The sequence below is a fragment of the Oryctolagus cuniculus genome, chromosome 3, assembly GCF_051225735.1.
Source record: "Oryctolagus cuniculus isolate XC-2025 breed Fujian yellow rabbit chromosome 3, ASM5122573v1, whole genome shotgun sequence".
In the NCBI taxonomy this organism is placed as follows: domain Eukaryota; kingdom Metazoa; phylum Chordata; class Mammalia; order Lagomorpha; family Leporidae; genus Oryctolagus; species Oryctolagus cuniculus.
This window is the reverse complement of record NC_142869.1, coordinates 66,890,281-66,917,333: the sequence shown is the minus strand read 5'-3', so window position 1 is coordinate 66,917,333 and position 27,053 is coordinate 66,890,281. Positions and strand designations below refer to the sequence as shown.

General features: G+C 38.1%; 1 protein-coding gene across 4 annotated transcripts in view; it reads right to left on the bottom strand.

Moving 5' to 3' along the window:
* The window catches only part of OLA1 (Obg like ATPase 1), a 184,608-nt gene that overhangs the window by 140,314 nt on the left and 17,241 nt on the right, over nt 1-27,053 (bottom strand). For 3 of the 4 annotated variants that reach the window (XM_002712295.6, XM_089328136.1, XM_089328137.1), the window contains exons 3-4: nt 25,255-25,398; nt 14,121-14,248 (exon numbers count right to left, since the gene is read on the bottom strand). In XM_002712295.6, coding sequence (XP_002712341.2) covers nt 14,121-14,248; nt 25,255-25,398 — 272 coding nt within the window. Of the gene's footprint in view, nt 1-14,120; nt 14,249-25,254; nt 26,568-27,053 lie in introns of all 4 variants that reach the window. The other variant, XM_089328138.1, reaches the window with a different exon arrangement.

Here is a 27,053-nt window from a genome sequence, read left to right as displayed (position 1 = left end):
AGAGAGAGAGAGAAAGAAATAAAGAAAGAAAGAGCGAATGAACGAACGAACGAACCAAAGAAAGATCACCTTATGGCAGAACACAGTATACAGACATAATGCTATGGGAACCAAGGGAGATACTACTCTAAAACAGCATCCACTAATTTGTTATCAGAGTAAACTTCCTAACTAAATCATCCTGGTATAACCATCTTGATCAGCCTTGCTTGAAAACATTTTGCAGACATAGAAATAGATTACTGATGTTTACTCCAGACATCACAGCATTCTAAGCAAAGGTCATCCTTCCATTGTTTTAACCCACATCTCTTAAGAATTTTATTTGAATCATTTGTGAATATCTAAATCTTGCATTTAAAATGGAAAATTCCTCATGCTAATACTAATCCAGAATAATAAAAACTCACTTTTTAAAAAGCCACCCCCAGGGCCGGTGCCGCGGCTCACTAGGCTAAGCCTCCACCTTGCGGCGCTGGCACACCGGGTTCTAGTCCCAGTTGGGGCGCCGGATTCTGTCCCGGTTGCCCCTCTTCCAGGCCAGCTCTCTGCTGTGGCCAGGGAGTGCAGTGGGGGATGGCCCAAGTGCTTGGGCCCTACAACCCATGGGAGACCAGGAGAAGCACCTGGCTCCTGGCTTCGGATAGGCACGGTGCGCCGGCCGCAGAGCGCCGACTGCGGCGGCCATTGGAGGGTGAACCAACGGCAAAGGAAGACCTTTCTCTCTGTCTCTCTCTCTCACTGTCCACTCTGCCTGTCAAAAAATAAATAAATAAAATAAAATAAAATAAAAATAAAAAGCCACCCCAATTTTATTCCCCAGAAATCTATAGACAATTTGATAGATTTTCTTCACATGTTTTTCTGTGTATATAGTAGAGTTTGACTATATAGTACTACGTGGAGATGGCTACATGTCCAATACATGTAGCCACTAGCTACAGGTTATTAAGTATTACTTAATTGATTAAGTAATTAAGCTTAATTTATTAAGCTACTAAGTACTAGAAATGTGGCTATGTATGTGGACTAAATGTAGTCCAAATGGAGATGTTCTCTAAATATAAAAAACATATCAAACTTAAATACATAGTACAAAAAAGTAAAATTTGTCAATTTTTCATATTGACTACATTCAGAAATATTTTTATTAAATATATTATGAATATCTTTAAATAAATTATGAAAGTTCATTCCACCTTTTCATTTTACTTCTTTCAATGTAGATACTAGAAAAATTTTAATTATATAGCAGCTCACATTTATGGTCCATTTCCATTGCTCAGTACTAGCACAGTGGAAGTTTGAGTCAGATTTGCTTTACTGGTATTACTCTCAACACCTCATCCACCAGCTATGAATCTTGCTATAAGCAGTGAGCAAGTTTCCTAACTGCTCTGTATCCCCTCTGCTTGTCCTGAGAATTAAATTCTCCATTTAGAGCACTTAGCATAGAGTATGGCAGACAGTAAGTACCCATTAAACATTTGATGGCAATAAATATATGAACGAAGTCTGTAGCTTAATTCTTTTAAAATTACTATATGGGGGGTGGCATTGGCCTAGCAAATAAGTTACTGGTTGAAACATTTACATCCCACATCACAATGCCTAAGTTCAATACCCGGCTCAGGCTCCCTATATCCAGTTTCCTACTGGTGTAGAACCCAGGAGGCAGCTCTGATGGCTCAAGTATTTGAGTTCTTTCCACATATCTCAGAGACCTGGTCAAGTTACAGGCTTTGGCTTTTGGGGGTGGGGGGTGGACAATACACAGGACCTGTCTCTTCAGAAAAGCCTCCTGATATGTCTGTAGGTCACTAACATGCAGAACAGCACACCAAAGATTCTCTCTCTCTCTCTCTCTCTCATATACACACACACACAAATACACACACAGTGTGTCAAACATTCAGATCTAAAATGTAGGAAAGCAGTATGATCTGGTGGAAACACTGGAAAGAGAAAAGGCTTTAAAGAAAAAGAAAGGCTTGGCCCAATTTACTAGCTACATACCTTAAGAAAACCATTTAACCTCTCACTCTCAATTTCCTCATCTGTACAACTGGGATAACACCAATCCTGCAGAACTACTAAGATTAAACAGAATAACATATTAGATCCCAGCATAGTACCTAATAATAACCAGGGCTTGACAATCATTTCCCTTCTTCTGGCAATCATGTAAAATGCCAACAATTTAGACATGTACTAATGATCTTAATACTGAATTGCCTGCTATGCCACAATTTCCAAAGCCTGTAAATACTCCAAAGAGACAATTTAAAACCATACTAACATTATAGTCCTTGCAATTCCCCAGATTTTATCCCTTGCATGAGCTCAAACCACAAGCCAATACTACTGTATAACAGTATATGTAAATACTCCAGAAAAGATACATACTTCAGGAAAAACAAACCTACCTCTATGCATTCTGTTTTTCTCAAGAGATCAGAAGGATAGAAGCAGCTTTCAAATTACTGCCTCCATTGCAAGCTAACAGAAGACACAAAGCACCGGGATGGCATTCAGTCTCATCTACAAAGATGCAATACAGTTCAATTTAGAGCTAGGAAAGGGGTTCTTTCCTAATACATATCTCAGATATATATGAAATTGGGAAACTCATCATTTTTCTCCTTGCCACGGCTACCATGATGCTCACCAGTAGGATTTAGCCTCAATTTCCATACCGTAGTTGGCATGGGTTATATCTTACCATGTAGCTGGGCTCCTGAAACTGCCTCTTTCTCTCTAATCCTCACTCTGCATGAATCAGTTATCATCATTTTCCTCTTCTTAGAAGACAGTCAAAATTTCTTTTAGCAGTCAACAGAGGATACTAATAAATTTAAATTCACATAAAAAGCTCAAAATACAGCCATAAAATTTAACTAAACAAACTGGTGAAAAGAACTCAGGAAAGAATGGGCACCTTACCCCTCCTCCACCATCACATATACACCTATACACCAACTTAGCTGAAAATGATCAAATTTTAAATTTTCTTTTCTACAACTCTAACTATATACTTCATAATTAAAAATTCAGCATATCAGAACTAACTATATGTGTTTCTAATTTGGGAAATATAAAAAACTGTCCCACAGCTCAGAACAAACTCTTGCTTCTAGCCTACCAGGACATGTCTCTTAAAAATCTGTTGAGAAACTTTAACAAGTTTTATCTATAAATAGCCTGACAGTAGGTACAGCAATGCTGCCAAAGGTGCTGTCCTTCAGATAACACACACATGCTGTAGCTTCCTGGGGAAATACAACTTCTAATACCAGCTTTAAAAAGCTAAGGATTCAGTGAAATCAATAGCCTTACCATGTTCAAAGCTTTAAAAATCTAACAATAGGAAGCTAAACTGCTTCTAAAAATTGGTGAAAACAAGTTACATTGGTTCACTAAATCCTACAAAAAAAAAAAACCATCTTTCTAAATAAGACATAACACATGTGTTTTCAGAGAATTTACTACATATGTAAATTTTAAAATAATCGAATTCCCATAATATGGTTGCTGTTACCCTGCTCTGTATAAAATCTCTGGCAAACAGTCTTCCCTGAGGAGAACTCTGTTTGTTTTGAGATGAAAGGAGCCTATCATTGAATCACATTTCTTCTTCACAAAGTCTCTAAAATTTGCTCTTTCCCTCAACTATTGCTCACGGTGTTCTGAAATTGAACTTTCATTATTTTATCTATAAAATACCACAAAAACTTTCTGGTAATTCTTTCTGCCCTAAACTTCTTCCCACTCAAATCAAATCACAACATGTTGAGATGTAAGCAACTACAACTTTGTAAAGAGTGACATAATCCGTAATACTGGCCTCAAAAGTGGATGAAATCCAAATTTCTTACTTAACAAGATTATAAATTATCAATAACAACAGACAATAGAGATGAATCTCAGAAGCATTTTTTTCAGAGAAAGAACTAGGCATAATAGAACACAGAATGTGTGATTACATTTATACCAAGTTTAAGGAAAAACAAAACTAAGGATGAACACAAGTCAGAATAGCAATTACCCTAGGAAATGTGACAGAAGTGGTCTACAATTAGATCCACATAGTGGTTACACAGTGTAAAACATGTTTACAAATACATCCAAACGTATACTTTAGATTTTGCATTTTATGTACTTTTACTAATATACTTCATGTATCAATTTTTTAAAAGGAAAATAAACTAGGAAGAAACATCTGGTATTACTGACCTAACTACAAAATTAGTAGAAGAAATCAAATGAAAAGAATGAGAAAATATTTCTGAGGCTGGTGTTGTGGTGCAGCGGGTTAAAGCCCCGGCCTGCAGTACTGGCATCCCAAATTGGCACCAGTTAGCATCCTAGCTGCTCCACTGCTGATCCAGCTCCCTACTAACGTGCCTGGAAAAGCAGCAGAGGATGGTCCAAGCCTATGGGCCCTGTACCCATGTGGGAGACCTGGAAGAATATCCTGGCTCCTAGCTTTGGTTCGGCTCAGCTCCAGCTGTTGTAGCCATTTGGGGAGTGAACCACCGGATAGAAGACCTCTCTCTCTCTCTCTCTCTCCCTCTCCCTCTCCCTCTCTCTGTAACTTTTTTCAAATAAAATAAATATTTTTAAAAATTTTTCAACAAGGATGACATATATATATATACACATACATACATATATATATATATATATGTGCACACACACACACATACACACACATGTAGCTATATTAAATGAAGAAACACAAAAGCAGGAATGAGCAAGTTAGGCTCGGGCCCCTCTTTGTATGGTCAGAGTCAAGACCAATCCTTACATTTATAAAGTACTGCAAATCACAAACACAAAGACCATGCAACAGAGCAAGAAATTTACTATCTAATCCATTAAAGAAAAAGCTCCCCAATACTTGCTCTAGAAGAAAACTGACTGAAGTATCATCCCTTATGAAGGCAAAATAAATAGATGACACAGAATATGGGCAGGAAAGAGCTCTCAATGTACATCCCAATATTACATCAATTTTCTTTAAAAACTTAGGCTTTTCTCTATTCAAGGTATGACCTACTCTTTTTTTTAAAGACATTTATTTATTTGAAAGGCAGAGTCACAGAGAGAGAGAGGGAGAGACAGAGAGGTCTTCCATCCGCTGGTTCACTCACCAAATGGCCGTAACAGCCAGAGCTGAGCTGATCCAAAGCCAGGAGCCAGGAGATTCTTCAAGGTCTCCCATGTGTGTGCAGGGGCCCAAGCACTTGGCCAATCTTCCACTACTTTCCCATGCCAAAGCAGAGAGCTGAACAGGAAGAACAGCAGCCAGGACATGAACTGGTGACCAAATGGGATGCCATCATTGCAGCAGGAGGCTTAACCTGCTATGCCACAGAGCCAACCTGCCTACCTATTTTAAAGTTTGTAGCACCATGGGGATACAGGGAGAAGATGAGATGTATGAGAAATAATTCAAATGTATACAATACTAGGGATAGCTCTTAGTGATATACCCAGACGTGCCAAAAAAAAAAGAGGCTATATATGAATATTCATTAGTAACATTGTTATTATTTCAAAACTCAGAAATAGTGAATTCCCATAAACTGAAAGCAGTTTAATAAAGTTGTACTTCTATACTATGGATGATGGCATAGTAGTTAAACAAAAATGGAGTATGAAATAAACCAATCACAAACAGACAAATACTATATGATGCCACACATATGAGGTACCTAGAGTAGTTAAATTCATAGACAGGAGTTGAGGGAGGAAGGAATGGAGAGCTACTGTTTAGGGTACACAGTTCCCATTTGGAATGATGGAAAGATATGGAAAGTGATGGTTGTACAACAATGTGAATGTACTTTATGCCACTGAACTCTATACTTAAAAACAGTTAAAATTAGCTTTTATATTATATATAGGTTACCATAATCTTTAAAAATCTAAAAAGTAGAAAAAACATTGAAATTTAAAATTTATATCCCCAAAAAACAGCAGTAAGGCAGCATTAAAATAATAAAGTCTATGTCTATATGCAACAATATAAAAGGATTCTCTTATTTAACCTTCAAAATAATTCCATGAGTACTACAGTTTTATTATCCCCATTTTACCTGAGAAAGCTGAGGCTCAGAGACCACTTTCACAGTCACATAGCTAGTGGGTGCAGGGGCCCAAGCACTTGGGCCATTTTCTGCTGCTTTCCCAGGCACATTAGCAAACAGCTGGATCAGAAGTGGAGCAGCCAGGACTCAAATCGGTGGCACCCATGTAGGATGCCAGTGTGCTATACCACAACACCAGTCTCAAAATAGAACTAAATTTTCAGAGCCCACTATGAAAAACACACACTACACCTGCATTTCTGCTTGAAATGAATGACGGTTTAGGCATTTTTTTTAATTTGAAAAAGCTGCCTCAGTTCATGTAAATAACTAATCTGATGAGGAAATATGGATAGTTAGATTCAAAACATTACCCAAAACAACAAAATACATGGTATGTTGCTTTTAACAACATATGTTTATAACAATACATTCTTCCACAGAAGTAACACATACTAACAATAAAGGGTATTTAGTTTTCAACAGCAGTTAACACATTAAATAATTTTTATAATATTAATCCCTAAAGTCCTTTTTAAAAACACCAGAACTGCTATTTTTCCTACTCAATAGCAAGATCCAGTGATAAAAACAAAAAGCAAAATTCAAAAATCCAAGAATTAATATAGAATTTCTGTACAAAGTCATTATTACATAATTAGCTATTCTGAGTTGTTTATCCAAAATTATAAGCACCATTTATGCCAGAAATATAGAGAAATAGTTAACTTTTTAAAAAGTTTTTATGGGAATGTAAACTGGTGCAGCCATAGTAGAAGACAATATGAAGATACCTCAGAAATCTGAATATAGACCTACCGTCCAGCCATCCCACTCCTGGGAATTTACACAAATCAAAAGAAATCAGCGTATGAAAGAGTTATCTGTACCCTCCATATTCACTGCAGTGCAATTTACAATGCTAAGATATGGAATCAACCCAGATGTCCATCAACTGTTGACTGGATAAAGAAATTATGGTACACTATGGAGTTCTACTGAGCTGTTTAAAAAAAAAGTGAAATCCTGCCTTTTGCAACAAGATGGACACAACTGGAAACCATTATATTTAGTGAAATAAGCCAGTCCCAAAAAGACAGATACCATGTTCTTCCTGATCCAAGGTAACTAACAGAGTACCTGAAATGTAATGTATTGGAATGAAATAGACATTTTGAGATTTGGTGACTGTTTACAGTCCTTGTCTCTTCTGTTGAGGAACAGTGTTTCTTTTCTTCATACTATTCGTTGAACTCTTTTACTTAGTGTAAGATAAACTTTAAGATCATTAAGTAAACTTAAAGTAGGTTTTTGTAAAAATTAGAGGAGTGTGAATGGGAGAGGGAGGTGGAAGAAAGGCTAGAGTGTGGGCAGGAGGAAGGGAGGGGGTAAAGTATCACTAGGTTCCTAAATCTGTATATATGAATCATATGAAACTTGTATAACTTAAATAAAATTAAAAAATTTTTAAATCATGCAAACCATTAAATGTTGCCACGTATAATTCCAAAATAACTGAAAAATCTGACAACTAAAGAATAATATACCAGGGCCAGCGCTTTGACATAGTGGGTAAAGCTGCCACCTGCACTGCCAGCATCCCATATGGGTGCTGGTTCAACGCTCAGCTATTTCACTTCCAATCCAGCTCTCTCCTATAGCCCAGGAAAGCAGTAGAGGATGGCCTAAGTCCTTGGGGCCCTGCACCCAGAGAGGAGACCCGGAGGAGGCTCCTGGCTCCTGCCTTTGGATCAGCACAGCTCTGGCCACTGCAGCCAATTAGGGAGTGAACCATCGAATGAAGGACCTCTCTCTCTGCCTCTCCTTCTCTCTGTGTAACTCTGCCTTTCAAATAAATAAATCAATCATTAAAAAAAAAATAATATACCTTGTCCAAAAAATAATTTGTTCAAAATTTCAAGCACTCAAGATATTTGTGGGGGAGAGTGGTATTTAAGTGGGAAAATATTATTTAGAACACCAACATTGAAAAATAGTTCAAAACTGACCAAAGAATACAAATACACACACACCTGTCCACATACATTCTGAGATACATTTATACAAGATATAGGCGTACATTCTTCAGATGTACTAGCCAACTGCTCTAGTTTTTAAGCACTAACAGGTCCAGGCACATCTAAAATGTCAGATATGAATTTGAATTATAACTCTGATGCTTCTTAGTTATGTAAATTACCATCCAGCTCCTTATCTTCTCAATTTTCTCATCTTTAAAGTAGATATATTCCCTCTTTTTACATTATTATTATGAACAAAGTAGACATTCACTCATATCATGTCAAGTTGCCAGTCCCTACACCGCTAAAAACAAGTTACCATCTAAAAGATTCATGGGAACTATTACAGTTACTCCCAGGACCTGGGCTGCTGATCATTTTTCTCCCATTTATTCCCTTCATCAATTAAAGTGAAAATATCAGAAAAGGGAATTATGTGCCAGTATATGTGATGCATTCTCACTCTTCTTTTTAACCTGTTTTGCCTTCTTTGTTTGCAAAAAGCACCTAAGAGTTTCCAACATGAAGAAATAGCCTACCAGTGACACAAACCTGTTTTAATCCAAATAAAGACATCCCTTACCCTTCAGGAATTCATAAAATTAGTAGTTTTTCACTGCCCTTTTAGTATAAAATCTGGATATCATTTAAAAAGCTTGACCTAGAGACCGGCGCTGAGCTGTAGTGGGTAAAACCGCCACCTGTGGAGCTGACATTCCATGTGGGTGTCAGTTCAAGTCCCAGCTGCTCCTCTTTCAATCCAGCTCCCTGCTAACATGCCTGATAAAGCAGAAGATGGTCCAAGTCCTTGTGCTCCTTCACTCACGAAAAACCCACCGGAAGTTCTTGGCTTTGGATCAGCCTAGCACCAGTGAACCAGTGGATGAAAGATCTGTCTCTCCCTCTCTATGCCTTTCAAATAAGTAAATAAATCTTAAAAAACAAAAAGAAAAAAAAAAAAAAGAAACTTGACCTAGAACTGATAATCCTCAATCCTCAATATAACTTCTCTGGAGTTTAGAGAATTGTTTTCCAAACTGAGATCATAGACTAAGTCTTAAGAATTCTCAAGATTAATAAAAATTTTTGTGCTTAAAAAAGACAACAAGTGGGACAGGCATTTGGCATATTGGTTAAGATGCCCCTTGGGAGCCGGCGCCGTGGCTCACTTGATTAATCCTCCACCTGTGGCATCAGCATCCCGTATGGGCACCGGTTCTAGTCCCGGTTGCTCCTCTTCCAGTCCAGCTCTCTGCTGTGGCCCGGGAAGGCAGTGGAGGATGGCCCAAGTGCTTGGGCCTTGCACCCACATGGGAGACCAGGAGAAACACCTGGCTCCTGGCTTCGGATCAGTGCGGTGCGCTGCCGCAGCCACTATTTGGGGGGTGAACCAGCGGAAAAGGAAGACCTTTCTGTCTCTCTCCCTCACTGTCCACTCTGCCTGTCCAAAAAAAAAAGATGAACTGAGAAGTATTTTGGAAGCCCTCCTTTGCTAACTAAAATTATGAACTTCAAGTTCTTACCAAATCCACTCTCGGGTAAACTCTGATAGCAACAGGTACAGCCAAGCATCCCCTGCCTGCCTCCTTCCTTACTCCACAACCCATCAACTCATATTCACTCAGCTGCTGAAACTGCTTTAAATTTTCTCCTACCCTCAATGAAACACTCAAATCAGATATTGTATCTTAAATACATTCAAGTAATTAGCATGAAGAAACAACTGAAGACAGTAAGAGGGTTTTTATAATCTAGCTAAAATTTGTCAATAAAGTTTGCAATACTATTCTTTATTGAAGTTAACTTTAACATTGTCTGAGTCTATATGATTACTCATCACCTCTTAAAATGTCACCCACTGTAAAAGTAATCTACATTACTGTATTATCTCTAATAAATTACATTTTGGTTCCCTCACCTGGTAATTTATACATTAAACTTGTAAAAACTTTAATACCACAAACTCTCCATCCTCAGTATCCCATGTTTTCAGGAAAAAAAAAAAAAACAATTATTCCAGTTAATATTAATCCTTTTAAGAAATCTATTTTATTTTCTTCTAGTCAGCATTATTAATAGCAACTTTCAAATTAAGACCTTTTTTGCAAAATTAACACAAGCAGATTTTATATTAGATTTTACAAAAGTACACATGTCCTTTCCTCCATTGATAGAGCTAACAGATGATTTTGCATTCTACTACTTTGAACTATTAATGAGTTCTTAAGGACCCAGTATCTTCTCTGGTGAACACAGACCAAACAACAGAAATGGACATTCCCAACGCAAGAGGTAGACAAGATATCTAATGACAGCAAACACCTCAAAATCCTTTACAGACAAAAGAATGTGGTAGAAAGGACTGGAGTCACACAAAGTAAGTCAAAGGCACTGCCACCTTTACTGACATGACTGAAGCAAATGATTTTACCTCTTGAACCTCCAGTTTTCTCACCTAGAAATGAGAATAACAATAAGTTTATATATTCCGATGGGCTCTAAATAAGAGCAAACAATCCAAAAAGTACTAAGTAAACAAAATGTTAAAGATATTTGTTACTTAGTCGTTTGGTCAGATATCTAATTTATAATCTTGCCTCTAAAATTGGGGACTTTGTAGCTTAAGAATAGAAGACAGGAAACCATGGATGTCACACAGTTTTCCTCCAAGTAAAGCATTTGATGCTACACTATGTTCCCAAAGCCCCTGTGCTCCTCCTCCTTTGTGGTCAGGAGTCTTGGGTAGAAAAATCTGACAAATACAGGAATCTCACTATTTTCATTACACTTTATATTTCCCAGGCATTTCACTTATTTTAGAAATAGCTCTGCCCATTAGTTCAAGACTCAGCCTGGTATAAGACAAAATTTTGTTAGAGATTTTAAAAAGCTAAACTTTAGAAGAAAAAAAGAACAGTATTTCCAAAAACACTGAGAATAAAAAGAACATTCTGGTACTTAAAGATATATAAAAGATCAATAGAAGAATGGGATCAAAGAAAACTGAAAAGGTAAAATATATTCATAAAATCAATCTCCTCTGAGTTAACCTCATACCCTCCTAGGTTCCAGAAACATGTCTGATGAAAAGGCCCAGAGGATCTGCTAATAACACCATCAGCTTTCATCTGTAAACATCTTTTCAAAATGCAACAAAAAAAAAATGCACATTCTTATCATTTCATTTATGTAACATTCTCAAAAAGAAAAAAAAATCTATAGTAATGGAGAAGAGATCAGTAGTCTCCAAGGTTAGGTGTGGAAGAATGTGACTAAAAGGATGGCATTCAGGAGTTTTTTGCAGTGATGAAAGTGTTTTGTATCCCGATTATTGGGGCAGTTTCAAAAATCTGTACAAATTTAAAAGACATAGAATTACATACTCAAAATAGTCAATTTTATTGTCTCAAAATTTTAAAACTAAAACATGTACTTTTCTGAACTTCACAATGATTTTTCTTTTATTTATTTATGAGAAAGAGAGATACAGAGATAGAGCAGGCCTCTATTGCTGGTTTACTCCTCAAATGCCCACAACAGCCAGAGCTGAAGCTAATGTTGGGAATTCAATCCAGGGCTCTCAGATGCGTGACAGAAACCAGGGTTTGCATTAGCAGGAAGTTGAAGTCGGGAACTAGAGATAGACATAGAATCCAGGCACTCCAATACGAAACACAGACATCTTAACTGAGGTCTTAACTGCTACACTAAACTCCCACTGCTACAAATATATTTTTAAAAGCTGTTTTGCCCAACAATTTATGAACAAACTTGCCAATAAACAATTTTGAAAGTTTAAAGAACTCAACATGAATATTTTCTGTACTTCACAAATTGATGTATGATAGAGAGATAATTTCATTACAATTGTACTGAAACCCAAGGAAAGAATAGCTGCACCAACCTGCTAGTTATTTTCTAGAAATATGGCATCATCTCTGGTGCACACCAGCCTGAAATTATCTAGGTAAACAGTATAATCAAAACTCCTCCATGGGGCTGGCGCTGTAGCGCAGCGGGTTAATGCCCTGGCCTGAAGCGCTGGCATCCTATATGGGTACCGGTTCTAGTCCCAGCTGCTCCACTTCCGATCCAGCTCTCTGCTGTGGCCTGGGAAAACAGTAGAAGGTGGCCCAAGTTCTTGGGCCCCTGTACACACGTGGGAGACCCGGAAGAAGATCCTGGCTCCTGGCTTTGGATCGGCACAGCTCCGGCCATTGCAGCCAACTGGGGAGTGAACCATCGGATGGAAGACCTCTCTCTCTCTCTCTGCCTCTCCTCTCTCTGTGTAACTCTGACTTGCAAATAATAAATAAATCTTTAAAAAAAAAAAAAACTCCTTAACAGGCAGGTGTTTGGTGTAGTAATTACATCACTTGGGGCACTCGCATCTCTAATCAGAGTACCTGTACTCAATACCCAGCCCTGGTTTTCAATTCCAGCTCCCTCCTAATAGTATTTAAGGAGTGAACCTGTGGGAAGGAGCAATCTCTCAAAGAAAGAAAGAAAAAGAAACATGGAATGTGTATATCAAATTTGCTTTTTTCCAGAGGGGTTAGAAAAACAGAAACTAAATTCATTTTTTTCTCTAGTGGTTAATAAAGCCTATCAGATAAATAATGTAAGAAACAGCAACAAAGACATTTTTATTGCTATTATTTATTGATTTTAGACCATCAACAAGACCTTACAATCAGCTAAACTGCCCAAACTCTGAAAATTTTACATCAAATATTTCTCCCTAAACACACAACACAACCCCCTTTACACCCAACATACTGGTTTTGAAACCTCATTAGCAAACCAGCTTCATGAGCCTTTCATTTTCCAGTCCTACCTTGGTTTCATACTTGACTCTACCCCTGTCTTCAAAATAATCACATTAAGTCACCAGAACCAACAGAAAAATCACCAGGAAACACAGAGGCTCTTAAGAACACAAAGGTTTCAGGCTAATACTTTTCTCCATTACTGAATCCTTCCTCCCTGTCCTCCCCACTCCACATAACACATCCCTTGACTACCACAAACCCTCTAGAAGGTCTCTATCTACTCAAGCTAAGCTAACTCAGATCACTATTTCCCAAATGATCTGGGGTTGACTTTTGTAAAATACCATAAAATGAGTTACTAAGCAAATAAACTTTTTAAAAGACATACAAAATACGTCAGCAAAATGTTTTATTTGATTCCAAGGACGAAATAATTGGCCAGTATTATCACTATAATATTTTTTAAATGCTCATTCTAGTCAAGGACTATTAAACTATCTAGTCAAGGACTAGTACAAATGAAAGCACTGAACCATAGCAGGTCCCTACTTCTAACTTGTGCTTTCTTTGCTTGTTTTAATTTGCTCATTATAATATTATAACCATAAAATGCAGTCTTGACCTGAGCTTTAACCTAAACTCTTCTATTTTGTTGGAGAATTATTACATTGTTGGCTCACTTTTGTAGTCAAAAGAAGCCAGACCAACCCACAGTTCTATGTGTTTTCTTCCTTTGCGTTATAACCTTAAGATATAATGCTGAGATGAGCTGATCTTGGTTCCTTCTTTATCCCATCATCCAATTCTGTCATCTCTAATAGATAACCTGGATGCATTTTCTTCCTCTGAAATAACTATAATCACCTCCTCTATCATTGTCTTCTCAACACATGGAAAAGCAAGAATGCAGAAAAGTCCCATAACTTGAGGAAATTTCAAAATGCCTTTTTAATCAACAAAGTTAATTTCTCCATACAGAAACACTTCTCAATGGCTCTAACCCAGATCAGGGAAAAAAATCAACTAGAATATCAACACAGCATATATGTGCTATGAAATAAGCCTTCACATACAGACATGGTACTAAATGACACTGAAGCCACAATTAACAAATTCATCACTCATATTGTGAACCAAAGCAATCTATTAATCAGTCATTTCTAATTTTATTTGAGCACCAATAGAAAGAAAATACTAACCTTAATGAAATCAATGACTAAATAAACTGTACTTACGTGTTAGGTGGAAGATCCCATCACAAGCACTAATATGAGATAAAAAGGCATTCCCCAGGCCCTGTCCATTGTGAGCTCCTTTCACAAGACCAGCAATATCCACCACATTTAGAAAGGCAGGAATTTTGCTGAAAAATAAATGACAGTTTCATTATGATATAGTACTAGGAAACTGTTCATTAATCAAATGAACTCCTCAAACATTCCACAAAAATATAATTCTTTCTAGAACACTATTTAGAAGGCACTCACTACTGACTTTAAATTAATATCCCCCTAAAATAAATACAACATTTTTAATGTTAAGTCTTTCTTAAGCAGGAAAATGAAAGAGAACCCTAAAGCAGAGTAGATGTTTTTATTGTGCCTCTAAGATTTAAACTCCTATCACTAATTTTATAACAGTTTAACTACTATTGGCATACATACATACACACACAAAGCAGTGGAATGTTTAGAGTATACTGATGCAAATCAAGGTAATCATTACAAAATGAGCCAACTTATTGTGCATCAGCACTAGACTAAGTACTTTACATTGTACTATCTTCTTTCCAAGTTCAGAGTATCTCCTAAGCCAGGTGTTATTAAACCCAGTTTACAAGTGAGGAAATTTTGCCTAAGAGAGTTAAGAAATCTACTTCAGAGATAGCATTCTGGCCTAGCAATAACAATATTAGTTGGGATGCCCACATGCCACATTGGAATGCCTTAGGTTCAGGTCCCACCTCTGTGTCCAAACCTGGCTTCCTTTTAGTGTGCACACTGAGAGGCAGCAGGTAATGGCTCAAGTGGTTGGGATGCTGCTTCCCACATAGGAGACCTGGATTGAGTTCTGGCTCTTGGGTTCAGAGTGAACTAGCCTTGGCCATTGCAGGCATTTGGGAAGTGAACCAGCAGATGGGAACTCAGTGTGTCTGTCTCTGCCTTTTAACTTTTTAAATAAAAAGTTTAAAAAAAAAATCAAAATCATAGCACACACAGAATCACTCAGTTAACAGTGACAATACATGAGATTTAAAAACAGGCTGCAAGGGTTTTCATTTAAGCCTACACAAGTTATACAGACCAAAAAAAAAAAAAAAAAAAATGCATGCAATAATGAGAACCATGAGCTGCCAAAGTAGCACAGGAGGTTAAGCCTCCAGCTGAGACACCGCAGCTCACATCAGAGTGCTAGTTTTAGTCACAGACGCTCCACTTTCAATCTAGTCCCTGCCGATACGCTGGGAAGGCAAGCAGCGTACCAGGTACCAGCTCCCATGTGGGAGACCCAGATAGAGTTTCAGGCTCCTGGCTTTTGCTTGGCCCAGCCCAACTGTTGTGGACATTTAAGAAGGAAGACCTTTCTCTCTGTCACTCTCTTTCACTGTCTAACTCTGCCTGTCAAAAAAAATAATAATAAAATAAAAAAAGAAGTGAACCAATGGATGAAAGATTGATCTCTCTCTTTCTCTCTCTGTACCTGCCTTTCAAATAAAAATAAACAAATAAAATATTTTTAAAAAAAAATAGAGTATCAAGGCATCCTTCCAAGAAAACTCTCTCCTGTGAGAAGGAACCAGAACAAGATTAAAAAAAAAAAAAAAAATGAAGAGGAACTCTTATAAGCATAGTATTAACCTAGCTGCTAATAACAGCAACAGAAGTAGACAGTTTGATACAAAACAACAATTATACACAAAAGAACTTTGGCTTTGCTAAGTAAAGAAACAGCTAACACAAGCAAGAAACTAAATTAGGAAAATCACTCTGCTATGTAAAAATGGTGATTTAATATATGAGCAACTAAAGACTACTCTCCATTTTATATGACAAAGATACAGGATATAATGTTGCATCCACTGTCAATTTGAATGTCAATTTCACTATCTAATAAATTATAACATAAAAGAATTCCCTATTATCTGTATGGAAAATGAGTCTTTTCAAAATAATGTTCTTTAAACAAATATTCTAATAGAAATTAGGATAATCATTACCAGTAAATCCAGTGGACACACATAAATATGGTCAGTTGTCTGTTGTTAGATATTGTGATGGCCTCCCTATCACACCCACTGACCCTTCTCTAGGTAGCTGCACTGATTTTCATGTGGCGAGCCATACCTCCCTAGTGGTGCCCAGAGCTTTGGAGAAGTCACTATACTTCTCACTACAGAAGTGGGGCATTCAGCATGGGCTGTTGCTCCCACCCCTAGGTACAATATTTCATTCTAGGACCTTCACTTTGCCCTTTTACCTTAAAGAACTTAAGGGGAGGCTTGATGGTGTGGGTGAGGGAGGTTCTTGAAAAGAAGTTTTCTCAGAAGACTCTTTACTCTGAACATGGATGATAAATATCTTGTGTTCACAAGGGGACGACAACCATGCTAACAGGCTGATGATGGAAGGAAAGTAGAGAGGGGAAAGCAGCCAGGTCCTTGATGACACCACTGAGCTAAACCCTGTTCTATCTGCAACTTAATGTTTAAGACAATATGCAAAGTGCAACCAGACTCATCATAAATTATACCACTGTTAACAATTAAAATCACCTATGTGATAAATATGAAGTACAGCAGTATGTACACGGGTGGGAGGACTCTGATTTGAAATAAGTAGACTTGAGTTCTATGCCTAGTTGACACTAATTGTAAATGTGACAAACCATTTCATTTCATGCATACCCTATTGTCTAATATTTCTGATCCTGATTCTTTATTTAAGATAAAGGTTTAAACTAATAATATATTATCTCAAAGGAATAAACATGTGAGCCTTAAATCAAAAATTTCTGAAATATTATACCAGTGATTTCATGATTACTTGAGCAAAATATTTTTAGGCCTTATAAAACTCTATTGTATAGGCCTATAAAACTCTGTGCTGTGGCGCAGTGGGTTAACGCCCTGGTCTAAAGCGCCGGCATCCCATATGGGTGCTGGTTCTAGTCCCAGCTGCTCCTCTTCTGATCCAGCTCTCTGCTGTGGCCTGGGATAGCAGTAGAAGTTGGACCAAGTCCTTGCGCCCCTGCACCCACGTGGGAGACCTGGAAGAAGCTTCTGGCTCCTGGCTTTGGATTGATGCAGCTCTGGCTATTGGTAGCCAATTGGGGAGTGAACCATTAGATGGAAGACCTCTCTCTCTCTCTCTCCCCCTCACCGTCTATAACTCTACCTCTTAAATAAATAAAAATCTTTAAAAAAAAAAAACTATTTAAGGGGCTAGTGCTGTGGTATATATAGCAGGTAAAAGCCATTACCTGCAGTGTCAGCATCTCATATGGGTACAGGTTCGAGTCCCAGCTGCTCCACTTCCAATCCAGCTCTCTGCTATGGCCTGGGATAGCAGTAGAAGATGGCCAAAGCCCTTGGGCCCCTGCACCCACTTGGGAGACCTGGAAGAAGCTCCTGGCTTCTGACTTTAGATCAGCGCAGCTCCAGCCACTGCAGCCATCTGGGGAGTGTACCAGTGGACGGAAAACCTCTCTCTCTCCCTCTCTGCCTCTCTGTAACTCTGCCTTTCAAATAAATAAATAAATAAATCTTTAAAAAAAAAAAAAAAAACTATTGAAGATAGTTTGAGGCACCAAGAAAAAAATGCTATGAATTTCCCATTCTCCTTTTTATATACTTGGGCACAAAGAGGTCAAAACTGAGCTAAACAAAACAAAACAAAAAAGGTTCTCAATCTGTTATGAATTGAGTAGGATTTGTCTTCCCCAAACTCACGTTACTGTTTAAGCTCTGATGGTCTTAATGTTAACAGCTGATTGATTATGAGTGGAAATGTCATCTAATGATGGTATCTGATAGATGGGACCCATTAGCTGTTCTTGGAGGGTGGTTTTCAGAAGTTTGATTAGCTCAGTTCAAGTTCAGCCTACATGCTCGCTCATGCTCTCCTTCCTGGCTCACCAAGTGACCACTGCCACCACACCCACCATAAACAGTCTCTCTTAGATGCCGGATTATGGGGCTGCCCAATCCTATAATCCTCCTGGGTTAAAAAAAAAAAACTTTTCTTTCCCACAAAGCTTCTCTCAGGTATTTTAGTGAAAGTAACAAAAAGTAGACTAATTTACATCTTTTTTATTTCCAAAAGAACATTTAATAAATGTTTCCTAGTATAGAAAAAACAAAGGAAATTCTAAGAATTTAATTTCCTCACTGCCTAAAATTTCAGCAAATTTGAAGTCCAAGAGTCTTATTTTTTATTTTTGTTGTGTTCTTCTCATGTCTTTGAAAATTTTCAGCAATGTTATGTGACCACACTGTCCAGCAGTGACAAGGGCCCACACAAGGAAGGCATCAAGTGGGGAGACAAGGCAGCAGCTGGGCACTGTCCAGGGAAGGCACATTGAATAGGAGAGCAACCCAGTGAAGCTGGGACCCAAAGCAGTGTTCAAATTGGGCAGCAATTACACGCAGTGAAGAAACTGACTACATATTGAGAAACTGAGCAAAGGAATAAACATATTGAGGATAACAAGAGCTAGGATTCTCAGTGTTGGAAAAGATAGGGGCAAATAAAGAGTAAAAGCTAGAATGAACACTATATTATTGGACTGGAATTGGAAGTGAACTCGTTTTTAATACAAATACAGAAATAAATAAAGATGTATTTGTAAGTTGTACTTACAAATGTATTTGTAATTTGTACTATATATTTAAATACATGTACAACCACATGCATTTCTTTCCTACTCTGTCCACTAAGAAGGCACAGGAACAGCAACACTCCACCAGCAAAAAGCAAAATTATATCCAGACTCTTTGTTGCTAAATAACACTGTCCTCTAAAAGGAACCAAGGCTCTTTGCAGAAATCGCTAACAAAGAGGCTGAGGCAAAGAAAATACAAGATGAGCCTGAAAAATCTTGTTGCACCAGAAACAAGAAAATACTCAAAGAATGACTAGGACAAGTCAAAAAGAAGGGGATGGGGATAGGGTGGGGCGGCAGGGTGGGGAGGAGCTGGCATTGTACCACAATGGGTTATTAAGCCACTGACAGCAACACAGGCATCCTATATCAGAGTACCAGTTCGAGTCCCAACTGCTCTGCTTTCCAATCAGCTCCCTGCTAATGTGCCTTGGAAAGCAATGGAAGATGGCCCAAATGCTTGGACCCCTAGGACTCAAGTGGGAAACCTAGATGGAGTTACTGGCTCTTGGATTTTCCTGGCCCAGCCCTGGCCACTTCAGCCACTTGGAGAGTACACTAGCAGATGGAAGACCTATCCCTCTCCCCTCCCCCCTCTTCTATCATTCTGCCTTTCAAAAAAAAAAAAAAAAAAAAAAGGTGTGGGAGCAAGCCATTGTGAAAATAAATAATTACATTAACAATCAGTAATTCTGAGTAAAGCCATAAAGCTATGAGTCTATAATGATATAAATATACAGGTGAACAAATAAATAAATAGGGCATAAGCAATTGGTTCTATAGTAGAATACCAATTAATACGGCCGGCGCCGCGGCTCACTAGGCTAATCCTCCGCCTGTGGTGCCGGCACACCGGGTTCTAGTCCTGGTCGGGGCACCGGATTCTGTCCTGGTTGCCCCTCTTCCAGGCCAGCTCTCTGCTGTGGCCCAGGAGTGCAGTGGAGGATGGCCCAAGTGCTTGGGCCCTGCACCCCATGAGAGACCAGGAGAAGCACCTGGCTCCTGCCTTCGGATCAGCGTGGTTGCGCCGGCCGCAGCGCGCGGGCCGCGGCGGCCATTGGAGGGTGAACCAACGGCAAAGGAAGACCTTTCTCTCTGTCTCTCTCTCTCACTGTCCACTCTGCCTGTCAAAAAAATAAATTAATTAATTAAAAAAATGCAAATAATGATAGAATTAGAAAATCACCTTTTGGAAATCATATTCTTTTTCTTCTTTTTATGTTTTAACTTACTATTTTATTATTTTTGAGACAATATATTTTGAAAGGTTTTATTTTATTTAAGAGGTAGAGTTACAGACAGCGAGAGGGAGAGACAGAGAGAAAGGTCTTCCATCTGCTGGTTCACTTATCAAATGGGCACAATAGCCGGAGCTGTGCCAATCCAAAGCCAGGAGCCAGGAGCTTCTTCCCAGTCTCCCACATGGGTGCAAGTGCCCAAGTATTCAGGCCATCTTCCACTGCTTTCCCAGGCCATAGCAGAGAACTTGACAGGAAGTGGAGCAGCCGGGATTTGAAACAGCGCCCATATGGGACACTGGCACTGCAGGTGGCAGCTTTACCCACTGCACCACAGTGCCAGCGCCAAGACAATGTATTTTTAATTTATGTTATAATCAAAGGCTTAATGCTCCACTAAATAAAGAAGTGACCAATTAAAATAAGACTATAGTTAAGCAGGAAAATAGAAAAGGGCTATAAACAATGAAACAAAATGATACTCAACTTTAGTGTATATAAATTTTAAAAGTCACAAAATAATTAAAACTATAGTATAGAATTATTAACAATTTGTTTGACAAAGATTTAAAACAAAGCTTGACAAAACACTGTAATGCAGCAAAATTGACATACATGAGCATTTCTTTCTTTACAATTTTAGTTCCCACAAACAAGGAAGAATATGTGGTATTTGCCTTTCTGTCTGATTTCATTCAATACCATGTCCTCCAGTTCCAACCATTTTGATGCAAATGACAGAATTTCACTCTTTTTTGATAACTGAACAATATTCCATTGTAGCATATATATTTTTTTCTTTATTCATTCATCTAATACTGGACACTTTGGCTGATTCCATATTTTGGCTATTGTGCGGTGTTGCTATAAACATTGTGGTCTAGGTATCACCTTGATACTAGGTGTTCATGTCTTTTTGGTATATATATACCCTCTGGAAATCAACATCTTAATAATCAACTCAGAAAACAATGCTCAATCTATCATATGAAGGTTCATGAAGAAAATGCTGTTCATAGAGTTTTAAATATGTCCTGATATAATCAGGCAGATAATTAGACATAAGTGACTGGGGAAGAGCTACAAGACTCTCCTCCAGGGGTGGAGAACTGCTTTCTGCTGGGACCCACCCAAGACTTCCCACTTCACAGTTTAACTTGTGGTTAAAGTATACTGATAAAATGTGAGCTCAGCCACACAAGGAGAGTCTAGTTTATAGCTACATATACAGTAAGTCCAAATGTATGCAACTGCCAGATGTCAATCACAAATGTCAATCATGAATGTCATGGCTACATCACAAGTCAACACCCTTACATTTTAGTGATAAAAGCCCCAAACGAGGAATAAAGAATGTCACACTTTCTCTTGACTGGCCTGTTCCTCCCTTCGAATTTACTTTAATAAACTTTGCTTTCCCTACTTTCATCTCTCTGAACTGTAATTCATTACTCTGTCAGTGAAAAAGAATCAAGGCAAGCCAGCTGCCAATGGTGACAATCTTAATAAGTACAATTAATCATTAATACATACAATATAATCATTAATAAACTGTACAGTGGAGAAACGCAGGAAATACCCATCAAACAAGTAATCCAAGTTATTTTCAGTAATAATAGGACAGGTCAACATTATATGCCTTCAGATATGATGTACTAAGGAATAAAGCATCACTTCTATATTACACCAAAAATGTGAAAATCATGAAGAAGTATTAGATATACCCAATTTGAGGGATATTCTACAAAATAATTAGCTTATATTCTCCAAAAAATGACAAAGTCGAGGCAGGCATTTGGTGTAGCAGTTAAGATACTGCTTGAGATGCCACATCCCATACTGGAGTGTCTGGGTTTGAGTCCTGGCTCTATTCCCGATTCCAGTTTCCTGCTAATGCACACCATGGGAGGCGGAGGGTTACAGCTCAAGTGGTTGGGTCTCTGTCACCCACGTGACAGAACTGAATTGAGTTCTAAGCTATGGTGGAATGAGAGGGCCATGCCAAGGTGGCCACTGGCAAGCGAGCCTTAGTTACTCAGGAATGGCTTTGGAAACTGCCTGGCAACAGGCTGTGATTGGATGGCTTTGGAGACTGCCTGGCAACAGGCTGTGATTGGATGGCTTTGGAAACTGCCTGGCAGGCTGTGATTGGATGGGGCATAGACCGCCCCTTGACCAGATTGGCTGGTCTTGGCTATATAAGACGTAGTTTCAACTGAAATAAAGGAGTCTGCCAGCTGCTCGCCTCAAGCCTGCTTTCACCCGACTCCCGGGGTCTGTGTGGTGACTCCGCACCTCTTGCCCCCACCACGCTGTTCCTCTCAGAAACGAATCCACTGCAACATTGTTGAGAAATCAATGGCAACACTAAACTTCCAGTTTCAGCCTGGCTCAGCCATGGCCATTGTTGGGATTTGGGGAATGAACCATTGATAGGAAGTATGTGTATCTCTGTCTCTCTCTGTCTGCTTCTTTATCCTCCCCCTCTCTCCCCTCGCCGGAGAGGGAAGAAGAGGAGGGGTTGGAGTGTGGGTGGGAGGGCAGGTATGGTGGGAAGAGTCACTGTATTCCTAGAGTTGTATTTATGAAATGCATGAAGTTTGTATTCCTTAAATAAAAGGTTTCTTTGGGGAAATATATTGTTTTTCACAAAAGCAACAAAGTCTTTTTAAAGACAGGAAAAGACTAAGCAACTTTCAGACTGAAGATGACTGAAGAAATGCAAGTGAATAAGCATATAATCTTGGTTTGTATCTTGGCTGTTTATATATGCATACTTTTGCACAAATGCAGAAATTTAAATGGAGTCCGTGAATTAGATGGTTAATATTGGATCAGTGTTAATGTCTTATTTTGATGGTTTAATATGGTTATATAGGAAAGTGCCCTTGTATTCAGTAAATACAAACTGGAGGACTGAAGTGCAATGTGGCATCATGTATACCACTTACTCTGAAAGGTTCAGACAGTCTAGGTATCTATCAGTAAATAAGCACTCTATATGTCATTTTGCTTCTACACAAATTTGAAATTATTTAAAATTAAAAGTTTTCTTTTTAAAAGGACACTGAAAAAGCTTGAGGAGCCAATTTGAGGGATATAATTTAAGCATCAAATTAATAGCTGTGACAGATTATAACCAACCAAGTCACACTGATCTGAATAAATATAGGGATAAATAAATGAAGACAAGAAAGCTTTCCCTTGCAGGAGAATGCCAACTAACAAATGAAGAAGAAATGGTGGAATTACAAAAATCACCATGTGAGGATCACCATAGTAACAATTCATCAAAAAAAAAAAAAATCAATGGATGCTACAACTAGTAGATTTAAGTGGAAAAAACACAATAAATCTGGTAGATATTTTAGACAGAACTCAGAAGAATACTAATATAGTGGATGTGGGACAAGGGGAGAGAAGAACCAATGATTAATCTTGAACACTGACTTAAGCAACTGAGAAAATGATAGTTATTTATTGAATTAGGAAAGCATTCTAGAAGAACAAATTTGGTGAAAGATGATGAAATTAAGAAGTCCATTTTGGACACATCAAGTCTAAGGTACTTATCCAGACATCCAAATATCAACATCCAGTAGACAGATGTAAGTCTGAAATTCAGCAAGGTTCATGGTTAGAAAAGAACATGGTATTTATCAGTACAGTCCAAATAGTAAAACATTGGAAACAAACTAAACTTCCAGTAAAAGGGTAAATTAATTGTGATACATTCATATAACACAGTACTAAATCTAAGCAATTTATTAGAAATGATTATTTTAAATTATGTTGTTAATCTAGAAAGGTAGTAACAATACCCCAAGTGAACCAAATATAAACATATGGATGAATAAATAAAGACCAGAGGGACCAGTGCTGTGGAACAGCAGGTGAGGCCACAACTTGCAGCACGGGCATCCCATATGGGTGCCAGTTCAAGTCCCAGCTGCTCCACTTCTGATCCAACTCCCTGCTAATGCGCCTAGAAAAGCAGCTGAAGATGGCCCAGGTCTCTGGGCCCCTGAACTCATGTGGGAGACCCGGAAGAAGCTCTAGGCTCCCGACTTCAGATAAGCCCAGCTCCAGCTGTTGTGGACATTTGAGAAGTAAACCAGCAGATGGAAGACCTCTCTCTCTCTCTGGCCTCTGCCTCTGCCTCTCTCTAACTCTTTCAAATAAATATTCTTTTAAAAATAAATATAGATAAGAAAAACTTTTCCATATAGGAAAATGCCAACTAACAAATGAAGAACGAATGAGGGAATCATAAAATCACCATGTGAACATCACCATAGCAACAACTCATCATTTCTGTAAGTAAGGTGCATACCTTCAGGGGAAAGTATGGAAGATATACTGGCTGAAGCAGCCACACCTGCTTTGTGAAGGCAGAGGAATTAGTAATGGTTTTCATTCTTCTGACTATACATTTCTTTATTATTGGACTTCCCACAAGGATCTGTATTATTTTTTCCCTAATAAAAGTTTTAATGATTTTTACCAATTAGAAGATATAATATATGTTTATTGGAAAAAAACTAATATGCTATAGGAATATATGAATTCAGTGAGCTCTCTGCATCTGTGGGTTCTGCATCCAAGGATTCACCCAATCACAGATTGAAAATATTCAGGGGGAAAAAACTGAGTCTGTACTGTACATGTACAGACCATTTTCTCCTATCATTATCCCCTAAACAACAGAATAACTCTTTACACAGCATCCACATTGTATTAGGTATTATAAGTGATCTAGAGACAATTTAAAGTACAGAGAAGGATACTGATCGTTTATATGGAAATAGTATAGCACTTTACATAAAAGATTTTTGGTATCCACAAAGGTCCTGGAACCAATTCCTCTCAGATATCAAGAGATAACTGTCAAGTAAAAATTGCCTAAAATTTTCACTATTCAGAGATAACCATCAATTACTTTATGATCTTCATTTCATACATTTTCCTACATATATATGTATATAGTCATGTAATTTTACATGAATGAGATCATTTAATATAGACTACTCCCTCTACTTCACAGTACCCAGAAAAAAATAACTGCAATACCAACAACTGTGTATAACCTTCCTTTCCTTTCTCCATAGTCTACCTTTACAATCACTCCAAGCAATAATGCTATAATAACTTTAAAAGAAAAGTCTTTCTACATGACTTTCAACCTAACACATAGTTACACGAGTCTACACAGAGCCACCAAATAAACAATGGTACAAAGTGTGTGTCTTACCTTGCTGGCTTGTGGTACTGGCAAAGAAAATCAAACCTTTCATCAGGCACAGGAACTCTGCTCTCATTAGGGTCAATAGTACAGAATGGGAAGTTTTCTGCTGAAGCTTGACTGTTAGTTAACACATTGAAGAAGGTAGATTTCCTAAAATGAATGAAAGCAATTTCAATCAATTCATGGGCCAATGCCAAAAAAAATTTATCTCACTCTAATTTCAATGTTCAAATAAGATCTATAATATGAAATATAAAACATATCTGGGAAAGGGGGGAAGGAATAATACATTTTTTACTAACAAAAATTAATAACATTTATAACAATGCAGTCAGTGCATGATTTATAATCAGTTATGGCCCTATGTTATAAATGATAGCCAGAGTCTTACGTCATATCATAAAACCTGTGTTTTTTAAAGTACAGTATCATCTCACCTGTATCTAACATAACCTTCTCTAGCATGAAATATAGAAAGGTGTGCAACTAGTTAGGGCAATCTCATCCCATGAATTTTGATTTGGGAAAGGCATGCTGTCTCAAAGAAAATGGCAAGATGGAGCTCAGACTCCTTTCTAATTGGTAAGTACATAAGGATTACCATTAAGCCTAGAATTGCAAATTGTAAATTATAAAAGTCAAAATGTAAATTTTTCAAGGTATGACTTAAATCAAAAATCTATTATTATAGAATAAATATATCACTAATTTTCTACTTATCTGAGTCTTACCAGGTAATATGTGGTATAATAAATGCCAATCCACAGTAACTTCAGCAACATTTTTAAAAATTTAATTACAGTGCAAAATTCATAGAGTAAAATTCAAGGCAAGATGGGATCTTTAATGGTTTGCTGATTTGTTTCAATTCCATCTCTACATTCAATTCCATCACTAATAAAGACAGCAGAGGATTCATCATAGTAAATTTTCCTTGCTCCAGATATAGGCTACATGAGAAATTTAAAATAAAAATTACTGTCACATAATCATTTTAACTAGAAACTAGAAGAACTGAGGGAGCAGTTAAACATTACTTAGTAACTGTGAGACTGGTGCTTGCTAATCATGGCTAGATGTATTTTTTTTTTTAAGATTTAATTTTTATTTATTTGAAAGGCAGAATTGTGGAGAGAGGAGAGGAGAGAGAAAGAGAGAGAAAACGATCTTGTATCTGCTGGTTTACTCCCCAAATGGCTGCAATGGCTGGTGCTGGGCCAGGCCAAAGCCAGGAGCTTCGTCCAGGTCTCTTGTGTGGGTGCAAGAGCCCAAGCACTTGGGGCATCTTCTACTGCTTTTCCAGGCGCATTCACAGGGAGCTGGATCAGAAATAGAGCAAGCAGTCAGGTCTCAAACTGGAACCCACATGGGATGCCAGCATCACAGGCAGAGACTTAACCTGCCACAATGCCAGCCCCAAGATGTATTATGTAAGAATGTTTATACATTGTCCAAATTTGTTAACAAAGGAATACCTAAAATGTATAATGGCTTTGTGAGCTTATGAGTGATTATTTTTCTCTTTTCCAAAAAAACAAATGAAGGTAAAAATTTCTAAACAGGAGCCAGCATCGTGGCACAGACGGTTAAGCCACTGCCTGCAACACCAGTATCCCATATGAACAACTTGTTCCAGTCCCAGCTGCTCCACTTCCCAGCAGCTCCCTGGGAAAGCAGTAGAAGATAGCCCAAATGCTTGGGCCCCTGACACCCACATGGGAGACCCAGATGGACTTCCAGGCTCCTAGTTTCAGCTTGGACCAGCCCTGACTGTTTTACTATTTGGACAATGAACCAGCAGATGA